The following is a 13,531-nucleotide window of genomic DNA, read 5'->3' as shown; positions in this document are numbered from 1 at the left end:
AAAGTACCCCAAAGGTATCCTGGTAGAGGTGAAGGGAGAAGCAAGACACAGAATACCCCTACCTGTAGCAAACAGCAGCCATTCTCTCCTTTCCTAGTTAGGTCAGAAATCATGACTGGTCTAAGCTGATCATGACACAGCCACCTCGCTTTGCCAGTGCTTGACACAAGACCTAGTTCTCACTAATAAGTTGTAAGGAGATTATCTGCTGGGAGTTTTTAGGAAAATTGTCCTCCTTGAAAAGGGAAGGCGGGAATCCCCTGGCAGTCCAATGGCTAGAACTCCATGCCTCCACTGCAGGGGGCACGGGTTTGATCCCTGGTCAGGGAACTAAGATCCCACATCCCATATGCAGTGCAGCAAAAAACAAGAAAGAAAGAAAAGGGAAGACACATGAAGAAAATTTCCTCTTGCTACTGACCTCTTGGCTTCCTATTTTGTATTCTGCCATGTGAAAATATATCACTAGGAGAAGTGGCAACCTTGTGGGAGCCACAAGGGAAGGCGTCACCAACACAGACAGTACAGCACAAGATTTGAAGGAGGCTTTGACCCTGAGCCGCTGACGCTGGCCTGCCTCCTTCACTAGATAAACAACAGAGGGCTTCATGGCACATGACCGGCAGGTTTTGCAGCTGAAATGCACTTAACACTTTGCTTCGGGTACTGAATTTTAAAAAAGGAAAATCATCATGGGGACTCTATGCTATAGAAATAAAAGCATCAGTCAGTGAAAGGGGGAAATCTATACATAAATGATTTAAGAATGTGTGTAAAAGAAACTGTTAACAGTAACTCCCTTTGGGAAGAGGGAACCGGGGGTGTGGAAAGGGGGGAGTGAAGGAACCATTATTTTTCATTTGGGATCTTTGCATAAGGCTTGGATTTTCTTGCTTTTCTATTTAAAAAATAATAACCTGAGCAATGGGATAATGGGAGCACTTCTCTTTCTTCCATATCATAATCTGTATTAGAATAATTAAAAATAAAAGGAAATGTTTATTCCTGACATGTCTAGAGAACTGTACCTTTCCCCTCCTCCAGGGAGGAAATCAGAGGACCTAATGTTTAGCCATCCAGCCTCACCCTCTTGACATTCCCTCAGATACTGAATCATGCCTAACTACAGAGCTCACAGATGCCAGCAGCACGTCCAGGCGAGTGTCAACAAGAATGACAACTGGGGGTGGCACACACAGCATTCACCCCATAGATCACACAGGTCAGTTTGACTTGCGGTCGTACTTCTGCAAAATGAATCCAAGGGTTCTAATCATTAGCCTAAGACTTCTAAAAGAATATGCATTCCTGAGTACTGTAGCTGTTCAACATTGTAACTAAACACTGATACCACACACCAAAAAAGGAAAAAAAAAAATTCTCTTAGGAAATTAAAAAAACAAACAAACAACATTTTCAAATCGAAGTATGTATAGCTGTTGATTCCGGCCTAGTTATTTCAACTGAGACTTCCTCTGCTTAGACCTCTTATTCGGTTGCCTCATTTCAAAGACAGAAAAACTGAGGTAGAAGCTGAGTAACTCAAGGTCACAGAGGCAGCTGGTGGCAGAGTCAAGATCAGAGGTGATAAGACTGAATGAAACAGGAAGAGGGCAACAGCCGAGTGTCTGTACAGGGGGCGGTGCTAAGGCCAGGCACAGTTTTCCCAGGACACCACCCAGAAGACGAGAAAACAGCCAGGGATTACCGTAGTTCTGTGGTTCTCTGCACTGAGCCCCTCATATAGAGCTCTGTTGAAAGATATTTCACCAAGGATCTGCAGCTCAGTCACATCTCTTCGTAACTATAAGATGGGGAAGAAAAAAAACGAAACATATTTTAGACATGGATTTACTGTTCTTTTTTTCTTTTTTGAATTAACTGGATTTTTAAAAAAATTTTTATTGAAATACAGTTGATTTAAAACGGACTTACTGTTCTTGGACAGCACTCACCATCTGTCCCTTTAAACATGTTCCTTCTCCAGTATTCCTTAGCCTAATTAACAGCCTCAGCAACCACAAAGTTACCCAGGCAAGAAACCTGCAGTTATACCTCAACTTCTTCTCCCTTACCCTTTACCTCACGCCACACCTCATCCACCCACCCACATGCCCCAAGTCAGTTCTTGATGATGCTTTCATTTTTTTTTAGCCTCTCTTGCACCTGTCCCTTTTTCTCCATCCTCATTGCTACTCCTTCAGCTCAGATCTCACCATTCTCACCTGGATCATTGCAAGACACTCCACTAGACTTTAGTTCCTACTTTTGAATGAGTGATCAGGGAAGGCCTCTCTAAGAAGGTAACATGTGAGGCAAATATTAGAAGAGACCACACACATGAAGACCTAGGAGGAGAGCAGAGCAGTCTCATGCAGGAGGAACAGCAAGGACAAAGGTCCTGTGGCCAGAACAATATTGGCAAGCTGGAGTGTAAGAAGCAGGGAAGAGGTGAGTACTGGGAGATGAAGTTGAAGAAGAGAGACCAGATCATAGGGTGCCTTGCACACCACTGAAAAAAACAAACTTTAAGCGTATTCAAGCTTTTTTTTTTAAAGCAGATAAGTGGCAAAGTATTTTCTTTTAAAACATAGCTGTTGGACTTCCCTAGTGGCACAGTGGTTAAGAATCCGCCTGCCAATGCAAAAGACACAGGTTCAATCCCTGGTCTGGGAAGATCCCACGTGCCACAGAGCAACTAAGCCCATGCACCAAAACTACTGAGCCTGCGCTCTAGAGCCCACATATGAAGACCCAATGTAGCCAAAACATAAACAAATTTTTAAAAATATATTTTAAAAAAACCAAAACATAGCTGTTATGTGAAGAACGTTTGTAGAGGGCATGGCAAAAGCAGAGGCAGGAAGAACAGAGCGGATACTGCGATAAACCCAGTAAGAGGGGGTGGCCTGAACTACAACAGTAGCAATGGAGTTGGAGAGAAGTGAATGGATGTAGAATATTGGGGGTGGGGAATGACAGAGCCTGCTGCTGGAACAGATATGGAGGTGTAAGAAAAGGAGTCGCAAGGAATTCCTAGAATTCCTAGTTAAGTAACCCGAGTAAGTTACCCTAGTTAGCTACCCTGTATAAGTGGGTAAGCAACAGGCTGGGACAGGAGGGGATCAAGAGACCTGTTTTCGACATGTTACCTTTGGAGATGCTATTATCCTTTCTAGGGAAACAGCAAGATAATCAAATCTCAAGTACCTTCTCCGATTGACTCAAGGAGAACTCTGCAGCCACGGTGACATTTTCTTTATCCGAGATGATGTTACAGCTCACTGACTGCCATTCTTCCACATGCTGGAAGAGACTGTGCATTAGCACAATTCCTTTTCGGGTGGAAAAGCCGGGAATTTTAACACTTAGCGCACAGAGCACCTCGAGGTCCCGGAATAGAGGGTGGGAGCAGTTTCTGCCCTCGCTTGGCTGGAGCAAAGCCGCAACCCTGGCAAACGTGACCCAGTGAAGAGGCCAAGGGAAACCTCGGAAAAGTAGCATCCCGGCGTCTCACGTCACCCGCTTCAGGCCCTCTCCCTCCCCGCCCCCCGGCCCCGGCCCCGGCCTCTCGGACGACCGCGCTCACCTGAACCACAGCGCTCCCACAGCGCTTCTGACTCTGGGTGCACACAGTGCCAGCCTGAAACGAGACCCACGCCGGGGACGCAATGAGAGAGCCGAACCGCCATAGTTATCCGCCCCCCCTCCCACTTCCCGCGAGACTCGTCGAGATTTGCGGGAGCCCGGCAGGACGCTAGGACCCGGCGGGCAGGCCGGCCGGCCGGCCGGCGCGTCAGCGTCTCGAAGAAGTCTCGCGGTGTCTGCATTTGAATTGCCTGGCGGGTGCCGGCGATGGCGGCGTCACTCCCGCGACCCGGGAGTCGGCTCTTCCGAACCTATGGGGCGGCCGGCGGCGGGGCCCCGCGGCGGCGGCCGGGCCAGGCAGTCGTGCAGTGGTTCCCGCCGCAAGACCAGAAGCGTCTCTTAAGCAGCAGTAGCAGCGACGCCAGCGGCGGCGGCCCCTCGCGGTCTGTGGTCTCCGATGACCCTGACGACCCCGACTTCCCCGGCAGCCCGGTGGGCCGGCGGCGGAGGCCCACTGGCGGCCGACTCTCCAAGGACCGGCCGAGTCTGATCGCGACCCCGAGACGCCTGAGGCTGCGAGCGCGGTGCCCGCAGAAGTGCAGCACCCCCTGCGGCCCGCTCGGACCGCCGCCCTTCCCCAGCAGCAACCCCGGCCTCCTGAGCCCGGACCTCGGTGTGTGCGGCCAGCCCGGGGACGGCGGCGCGCTGGGCACCAGTGCCTCCCTGTTCATTTCTCCGGCCTCTCCCGGCCCGGGGTCCCCTGAGCCAGGAGACAGCATCTGTACCGACCCCTCCGCCTTTCTGGATGCAGCCTGTGGAGCTCCGAGCGGCTTCCACCTCCCGGAAGCCTCCCTGGACCAGGCACCTCTCCCCTGTTACCAGGAGGCAGAGACAGCAGGAGGCAGGCTCACCAGGTTGGCCCACCGAGCCCGTGCCAGCATCAGGTCAGCTCTCTTTAGCCTTTTGGACTCGGAAAATCCTGAGGATTCTGAGTTTGGGGCAGATGGGAAGAATATGCGGGAGTCCTGCTGTGACAGGGGATTGGCCGGGAGGAGACTGGAGAGCCCAGGTTTATCAAGCATGGGTAAGAAGAGGGCCACAGACCCGGGCTCTTGGCGAGAGATTGGGTCTCCAGGGGCCATCCAGATAGAATACGGGGAGGCCGGTGGCTGCAAGGGCAGTATCGCACCTGGGAAAAGCAACAGGCCTGAGAGAACTGGGCCAAGCCGGAAAAGGAAACATCAGGAGACAGCAGAAACCTCCCTCCTCCATCACCACCAGTTTAAAAAAGGCCAAAAGATTGGAAAAGGGTCATTCGTCACCCAGGACCTGACTCGTTTACAGGAGGCCTGCTCTTGGACCAAAGCCAGGGCCTCCTTCAGTTTCCACAAGAAAAAGATTGTGACGGCTATGTCAGAAATGTGCAGCAGCTACACCATTGCCAATTCACTCTCCGAGTCCCTCATATCAGAATATTCAAACCCTCCTGTCACAAACAGAACAAACAGTGCCCTGTCCCCTTGGCACTCGTCCTCCATGTATTTGCTTACCCCCTTAAAGACACTACATGGCACAGACAAAAAAGCATCCGATGCAGAAAAGGTTTATGGGGAATGCAATCAGGAGGGTCCTATCCCCTTCAGCGACTGCCTTTCTGCAGAAAAACTGGAATGCTGTGAGAAGATCGGGGAAGGGGTGTTCGGTGAGGTGTTTCAAACGGTTGCTAACCACACACCTGTAGCCCTAAAAATCATTGCTATTGAAGGACAGGAGTTAGTCAATGGAGCTCATCAGAAAACTTTTGAGGAAATCCTTCCAGAGATTATCATCTCCAAAGAGTTGAGCCTCTTGTCTGATGAGGTATGCAACCGCACGGAAGGCTTCATTGGGCTGAACTCGGTACACTGTGTTCAAGGCTGTTACCCCCCCTTGCTCCTCCAAGCCTGGGATCGCTATAAGGCAACCAAAGGGTCTGCAAATGACCGGCCTGACTCTTTTGAGGAAGACCAGCTCTTCATCGTGCTGGAATTTGAGTTTGGAGGGATTGACTTAGAGCAAATGAGGACGAAGCTGTCCTCCATCACCACTGCAAAGAGCATCCTGCACCAGATCACCGCGTCCCTCGCCGTGGCAGAGGCATCACTGCACTTTGAGCACCGAGACTTGCACTGGGGTAATGTGCTCTTAAAGAAAACCAGCCTCAAAGAGCTCCACTACACCCTCAACGGGAAGACAAGCTCCATCCCCACCCGAGGGCTGCAGGTCAACATCATCGACTATACCCTGTCGCGCTTGGAGCGGGACGGGATCGTGGTTTTCTGTGACATTTCCATGGACGAGGACCTGTTTACAGGAGAAGGTGACTACCAGTTTGAGATCTACAGGCTGATGAGGAAGGAAAACAACAACTGCTGGGGCGAATATCACCCTTATAACAACGTGCTCTGGCTACACTACCTCACCGATAAGATCCTGAAAGAAATGACCTTCAAGACCAAATGTAACACCCCCACCTTGAAGAAAATGAGGAAAAAGATCCAGCATTTCCATGAGACTATGTTGAACTTCCACTCTGCCACGGACCTGCTCTGCCAGCACAGTCTGTTTAAGTAAGCTGGGGGTGCCGACTGCCCCCAAAGGAGAGGGTCTGGAAGCCCCCGATGCCGTTTTTAACCTCTGTCCCCACAGCAGGGTGGGATTCCTGTTCTTACAGGTTTCCAATCAGCTTTTCAAACAAGAATTTTGTTTCCAAGTGGACACTGAAATGTTTGTTGTAATGTTTAAACTTAACAAATATTCTTTAAAAAATAAACTATACATGAGAACAAGCGTTTACAAATGAAAAGCCCTCTTTCTGTCAGCAGACTCCATTTTGTAAATTCCTTTCCACATTTTCCTTTTTGAGCCTTGACACTTTATGTAGCCTGAGCAGAAAAAAAAAAAAATCAGGAAAGCCCAAGGCCTCAGCTGCCACACTGCTCAGAGCCAGTTGCTGTTGGTGTCATAAGGCTGGCTTTGACAGTTGAGGAGTCAGCCGAAAGCAGAGAGGCTGTAGCAGAGCAGAGGCCTCGGCAGACAGACCGGAAGGCAAGAGGAAAGGAAGATGGTAGACAGTTTATAGGGAGAAGTGCGAGAAACGCCACATGTTTATCAAGCTCATTTGCCAATCACAGAGAAGCAGAATTTATCAATGATTTTCAAAGGGAAAATAAATGTCTCCGTGGCTACTAAAAAAGGTTTGAATTTTGCTTATTTTTTCACCAAGAGAAGAAAAACTGAAATGTCACTTTAATATTCCTTGTGAACATAACTTGGGTAACTTACTTCTAAACTGTGTTCCCAGGTTAACTAATCTTTACTCCTTTTCTAGAGTTCTAGTTTTCATACCTTTGAGAATTGATAGTCACTCTGGAAAGAAAAGTGATCGTGATATAGAACCGCCTCTATGTACCTGAGTCTTGGTCAGGTTCTTCACTGTTACGAACTGGAAACTTTGTAATTTAACTGGAATACAAATTTGCAGCTGGAACTCGGCCCCAAAGAGGTTCTCCCCATGTACCTGCAAAGTAAATCAGAGCGGGAAGTCAGCACTGGTGTTGCTTTGCTGCCTGTGGCTTTGCAGTGACGAGCATGGCACTTACATTGAAGAGGAACTCTTTGTGGTGGGAAGGCCCGTGGCTTGTGTTCATGTACATCACTGATGGTCTGCAGTTGAAAGGACATAGGTTAGGCCTCAAGGGCCCTTTCTCATTTTAAATTAATCTCGATGCTACCAACTGGATACACGAGGGCAGAGGACACCTGATCCTTAATAGGGATCAAAGCTGAATATCAAAGTGTAAAGTGGTGGTAGGGCAGTTGGGATCAGGTTAGAATATGTGAATGCTGTATATTTGGGCTGGTTCTGTATCTAATTATCATTTGTCAGAGTGACCTTACTTTTTTCCTTCCTTTTTTCCCAGTCCCATAGCCCCTCTCTTCCCTTCTTAGCATCACATCAGTTCCCTTGTGCATCAAGACCAGTTGGCACTGCTCCTCCTTTGATTACGACCATGGGGTTCCTAGGACCCAACCGTTAGTGCCCTAGAGATCAGAGGGAGCCTGGGTTCTAAGCAGCCTCCTCTCAGGGAAGGGCAGTGCCCACATCCCCCCAGACCACCAGTTCCACCCACAAGAGAAAAATGCCTGAAGCTGTTCCGCAGGAGTGGGCCCCTTGGAAGTACTTACTTGGGAAGGACTGCAATGAAGGCATGTTTGAATTGAAGGCTGTGGGTCTTATTGACCAAAGACCTTTTTTCATTGGCACTAGGAAATGAGAGTGTCAGTTTAGCACACACCTGCTTTGTGCACATGGCTGCTTCTTACCTTGGCTTCCTGGGATCGCTGGGGGTCAGATAGAAAAGACTCCAGGAGATAAGCAATTCGAGTGCAGAAGACTCGCCAGAAGCCCATACTTGGAGAAACAGTGATTTTAAAAGGGCTTCTCAACGTTGACAATATTGACATTTGGGGCCAGAGGAGTCTTTGTGAGAGGCTGTCCTGTATATTGTAGGATGTTTAGCAACATCCCAGGCCTCCAGCCACTAGATGCCAGTAACACCCCCCACCCCCAAGTCGTGCCAATCAAAAATGTCTTCAGGCATTGCCCCTGGGGGCAGAATCACTCCTGTTTGAGAACTTTCCTGACACCATATCCCAGTCTACCCCAAACAGAGGTTTTGCAGAAGACAGAGCTTCTCTGAAGTTAAATGAACTAGAATTAGAGCTCCAGTCCAAAGCTCATTCTCCCAGACTATGGCGTAGTGTTACTCTGTCAATAAGAGAACATTTTAAATATCTGGTAACAAGAAGGGAAAGCCAAGTCACTGCGGGGACACAGGTGCTTTCTCGGGGCTCACTGAGGGTCTCCTTCCTGGGCAGCCAGGGGGCCAGAGCTCTTATGCAAACACACATGGGAGGGAGGCTTTTTGCAGGGCCACAGGCTGGGCCTGCTGTGACACAGGCATTACTTACTTGGCAATCGTCACAGCGATGTCGGCTGTCCTGTTTGGAAAGGCACTCTCTTCCAGCTGCCAAACTAATGAAAAGTTTACCTGTTTAAACAAACAAATGAAAAAAAAAGTGACTTGATTTCCCTTTATGCTGCTCACAACTCAAACTGCTTCCTACCAACTAAACAGACCTGGGAAACATAACTCAGCCTCCTCACGTTTGTAGCACAGCATGCTCGGAGGCCCGTTATTTCTGTAAGCCTCACAATGTCAAGATGGGGTGAGCAGGGCAGACAGCTTTATTCCCCTTTACAGCGGAGATTTCCCACAGCACAGAGACCATCAGTGGCAGGTCAGGGACTCACCTCAGGCCTAAAAACTTTGGATCTGATGCTCCTTCCATACTGCCCCTAGCTTCCCTCCGCTATATGGGGGTGAGCCAACCGTTTCTGAGGCTGCATCCCTCCCCCGCACCACTCCCTACTTTCAGAGCATGCTCGGCCGCTCTAAGCTCTGAGTGGATGACTGTACAGTAAAGGGAAGTGTGGAGACTGGGAAGCAGACAACACCAACCCCAGGGCAATGAGAAGAGTCAGCCAATCAAAACAGACTCACAGACGACCTCTTGAATACAGGGTGACCAATCTTGCAGGTCATGACCAGGACAGAAGTAGTTGGCTTAGGGTCATCGCACTGAATGTTTGGAGAAGGAGGCTGTTAACACAAAACACATTGTTTTTAAAAGGCAAAAAAAGGGAGCAGTTTCCTCACACCCACTCAACATGCCAGACGCCCTGCCAGGAGCTGGGGACACAAATACATCACACTTTGTCCTTGTCTCCCTCACAAGCTGGGCAGGAGGGCTCAGGACTAGATGGCTGAGGAATTTCAATACAAGGCCTAAGCAGTGGTTCTGTGAGGGCGATCCAGAGAAAAGCAGTAGAGAAAGATGAGGTCCAACCAGGAGGAATCAACGTCTTCGCGGGGAAGGAGACATCCGAAGTGGGCCTTGAGCCAATGCAAATTTCACACACTGAGCCGGGTTGGAGGCCAGCATGAGGCCAGGCACTGCCATGCAGCCTTTTTCAGCCATGGTTCCTCATCTGGACCACTGAATACAGAAAACGTCTTGAGTTTTCTTAATTCTCCCAAGGATGGTGCATCTAGTTCCACTCTAGATGCTTTCATGATCATGGCATTCTTTTTGTATAATAGATGCTGTCCTAGCCCAAACAGCCTCAGACCACCAGGGACATACCCATAGTATGACAAAGCCAGGTGTGTTGACTCATTACAACAAGGAAAACTGCACTGTGGTGTATCTCACCACACAAAGGAAAAGATACTTCTGAAGGGATTCTAGGGAAAGGTGGAGTTCAGGGGAAATGTAAACAAGGCAGTGTTTTGATAGACTCAACAAAGGGCTGTGTGTAAAAGGGCCATTCAGCATCAGGTCAGGACCGCAAAGGGGACCCAGGGACCCATTTCCTTGGAGACTATTAAGGTAAATGTGAAAAGTTGTGTCCAGAAACATTTTAGCTGAAGCTCCGAGCCTCAGATGGAAAATAAGAGTGCTTCTCTTTGTCAAAGGGGCTCAGATTCTCCAGGCAAGAGTAAGATGGTTTCATAATTACAGATAAAACTTCAAACAGCAAAGTATCTGACTGCCTATGACTTTAGGAAACGAAATTTCTCAGTGTTAACAATACTTTACAGCTGCAGGGTGTCCTTGGGAGAAATACTGTTTTCCAGTATCTTGCAGCTAGCTTTGAGTCTGTGCTCCCAGGCTGATGAAAGACAGACCAGACTCTTACTTTCCAGTCCAAGCTAATTTATTAGAGATTATTTCTCTTTCAGAACCCTAGTTAAGAAAGGCTGCAGGCAGAAGGAGTGATTGGGTGGCAAAATAGCACCACTGAAGGTTTTTAAGGCAGAGAATGACATGATTGGATCCACGGCATGTAGTTAGATTAGAGGGGATTCATCTAGTTAATAATCATTTATTGGATGGACCAGGATGAGGCTGGAGGCAGAGTTAGGAGGTTGACATAAGGAGGAAAGCTATGAGTGGGTTCCAAAACTGCTGTCATGGTTACCTTTTGTATCCTTTTAAACTGCAAGTTTCTGGGGTAATTCAAAACCATGCTTGTCATGTAGGAATCTTCCCCAGAGTTCGTTAGGCTAATGTCCATGGTCAGCTCCTTGGTGAGACCCACCACCAATTCCTGCCTGCACAGGGTAGGCAAATAGATAAATGTTACCAGTTTATTTAATCTCTACAAACCTCAGTGTAATACAACAGCACCTTCCTAACTAACTTCCTAGATAAATTACTTAAAGGATACATTTAGCCTAGATTTTCTTCTCCTCAACATAAGCAAGCACCTGGACTGCCATACCTCAGGTGCTGTGTGATGTGGCCATTTATTTAGTGTTTACCACGTGTCAGGGACTGTGTTAAATGCTTCACATGCTCAGGTAAACCTTGTAATCACCCTATGAAATGGTACCGTTACTCTCTGTTCTATAGAGAAGGGAGCAGAAGCCAGTGAAGGCTAACTCACTTGCCTAACGTCCAACAGCCTCGAAAGGGAGTTGGGAGAATTGGATCTAAATCCTCTTTACACCACCAACTCACTGTGACCCTAGGCAACATACTTTGTGACACAAATTCATCCATCTCACATACACTTACAGAGGTCCCTCTCTGAGCCAGACACCCTGCTCAACACGGGAGAAACAGGACCTGGGGGACAGACACCACCCCTACCTCTGGCTTGGCCTCAGCCTTCCCACCCACAAAATCAGCCCGGCTGTTCCAATTTAAGGGCTGTGGGTTAAAACAAGAGTCTGTTCAACCGGGAGAAGACTTGGGGACAAGTAATAGCTTCTTTCCATCCCCCGAGGCGCCATGGGAACCACTCTCAGTATCTGAGACCTACCGGGGAAACATATTAACAACACAAAGGAAACCTTCTAAGGGTCTGAAAGGTTCAAGGATGGAATGTGCAGCTCTAGGGAGTACTGTGACCTGTGGTGTTTTTGTTTTTATCACAGCTGAGAAGAGGATAGATTGAGTGGAGGGCCAGAGGGGGCAGAGGCAGAACCTGTGCGGGGATCCCTCTGGGAGATGACACAGGCCTGAAATCAGACAGTTACGTAATGGGGATGGGAAGCGGGGTAGAAACCAGAGGTGATGAGGCCGTGCTTGAAAGCAGAGCAAAAAAGAGAGGAGTCGAGGATGCGTCTTGAGTTTCCAGCTTGGATGACCGAGTGGGGCTAGTCGTGTGGGGGAGAACACAGGAGGAAGACAGACCAGAGGGTGGAAGTTGACCAGATGGGTTCAGTCCAGGGCATGATGAGAGGTTCCCAGAGGACAGGGAGGCAGAGATGTTGAAATGTCAGCTGGGTGTCCTGTTGTAGAGCCCAGGAGAGAGATCTGAGAGTCACTGGAATATTTACCAGGGTTTCTTAACCTGAGGACCAGGGGCAAACACCCATGTATGCAAGTGTGATCTTCTAGGGAGAAAGATCTGTAGTCTCCCGTAGATTCTTTAAGAGATCCACGTCCACAAGAAAGGTCAAAACCACTGAGACATTTGGATGCTAAGGATTAGGCTCAACACTTTTAAAAACAGGAGAGACCGCTGGATACGAACACTAGGCGGCAATGTAGGGCCAGCTGTTTCACTGTCTATTTCACAAGGACTTGGCTGGGAGGGCTCTCTTGGCTGTAATTAATTCCCTGTTAGTGACAACAGTGGCTTTTTGTTAGGCAGGACTCCAAAGCCCTCAAAAGCCTTGACCTGGATCCTTAGTGATGGAGACGGGCAGCGCTAAGTCATCCACACCTGAAACACAAGTCCTGCAAATGTCTAGGAGAGGGCCTACCAGGGCTCAGAGAACAGTGCTCTTCCCCAGAGATGCCAGCTCTGGACAACATGCTACACACACAGCACTAGGAGCCAAGGAGGGCATTTTAAGACCACCACATGTCCAAAACCAAACTCAGGATCTCTTCTCCCCGCCCTGCCTTCCAAACCCATTCTTCTAAAAGTTTTCCCAATTCAGTTCTTGTCATCACCATCATTCTAGAATGCAGTGTGGGCCAACAGAAATTTTGCAGTAATGGAAATGACCTATATCTATATGTTTAATACCACTAGCCATATGTGGGTATTGGGCACATGAAATGTGCCTACTGCAATGAAGGAACTAAGATTTAATTTAATTTAATTTCAATTTAAATAACCAAGTGTGACCAGTGGCTATTATATTGGACAGCACAGTTCTAGATGTGCAGGCTAAAACCTTGAAAGACTTCTTGGACCCCTCTCTTTCTCTCACTCCCCACATCCAATCTGTCATCCAATCCTGTGGGCTCTAACTTCAAAACATAATCACCTTCATTGGTACCACCCTGGCCCAAGTCATATCACTTCTTATAGTAGGTTATCACATACTGAGTTATCACAATAGCTCCCTACTAGTGCCCCGCTTCCACCTTTGCTCCTACAGCCTGTGCTCAACACTGCAGCAAGAATGGTCCTGTTAAAGTGCAGGGTCATGTTATTCCTCTGACTTCCCATCTCGTGGGAAAAGTCCTCATGGAGATGCAGCCACGTATGACCTTACCTCCCCTCACGTGACCTCCCCCTCCCGCATTCTACTGCAACCACACTGGTGTCCTGGCTCTTCCTCCCACCTCCAGGGCATCTGCAGGTGCTCTTCCTTCAGACACCCACAGAGTTCATTCCTCCACCTCCTCTTACAGGTACCAAATGTCACCTTCTCCGTGAGCCCTTTCCTGACCACTCTATTTAAAACTGCAACCCCGCCTCCCCCCGGCACTCCCTCCCACCTTCCCTGCCGCCTTTTTCTTCGTAGTATTGATACATCTCATCAACACAAAGCTGACTTATTATCTTCTCCCTCTCATCCCGGAGGGCCGG

The 13,531-nt window shown here is 48.6% G+C and overlaps 2 protein-coding genes across 2 annotated transcripts in view; one reads left to right on the top strand and one right to left on the bottom strand.

Annotated features, from left to right (window-relative positions):
- ITGAE (integrin subunit alpha E) overlaps positions 1 to 13,531 on the bottom strand; it is a 59,491-nt gene that overhangs the window by 5,942 nt on the left and 40,018 nt on the right. Inside the window, exons 21-29 of the mRNA XM_057714258.1 lie at positions 10,676 to 10,808; positions 9,195 to 9,293; positions 8,602 to 8,681; positions 7,816 to 7,893; positions 7,230 to 7,293; positions 7,040 to 7,147; positions 3,590 to 3,643; positions 3,211 to 3,306; positions 1,709 to 1,804 (exon numbers count right to left, since the gene is read on the bottom strand). Coding sequence (XP_057570241.1) covers positions 1,709 to 1,804; positions 3,211 to 3,306; positions 3,590 to 3,643; positions 7,040 to 7,147; positions 7,230 to 7,293; positions 7,816 to 7,893; positions 8,602 to 8,681; positions 9,195 to 9,293; positions 10,676 to 10,808 — 808 coding nt within the window. The remainder of the gene's footprint in view (positions 1 to 1,708; positions 1,805 to 3,210; positions 3,307 to 3,589; positions 3,644 to 7,039; positions 7,148 to 7,229; positions 7,294 to 7,815; positions 7,894 to 8,601; positions 8,682 to 9,194; positions 9,294 to 10,675; positions 10,809 to 13,531) is intronic.
- Positions 3,833 to 6,823, top strand: HASPIN (histone H3 associated protein kinase). The gene has a single exon (XM_057714248.1). It carries the CDS (start codon positions 3,856 to 3,858, stop codon positions 6,199 to 6,201), a length of 2,346 nt encoding a protein of 781 aa, XP_057570231.1. The 5' UTR covers positions 3,833 to 3,855; the 3' UTR covers positions 6,202 to 6,823.

Source organism: Hippopotamus amphibius, chromosome 17 (assembly GCF_030028045.1).
Source record: "Hippopotamus amphibius kiboko isolate mHipAmp2 chromosome 17, mHipAmp2.hap2, whole genome shotgun sequence".
In the NCBI taxonomy this organism is placed as follows: Eukaryota; Metazoa; Chordata; class Mammalia; order Artiodactyla; family Hippopotamidae; genus Hippopotamus; species Hippopotamus amphibius.
The sequence above is the reverse complement of the archived record's forward strand: the minus strand, read 5'-3'. Positions and strand labels throughout refer to the sequence as shown.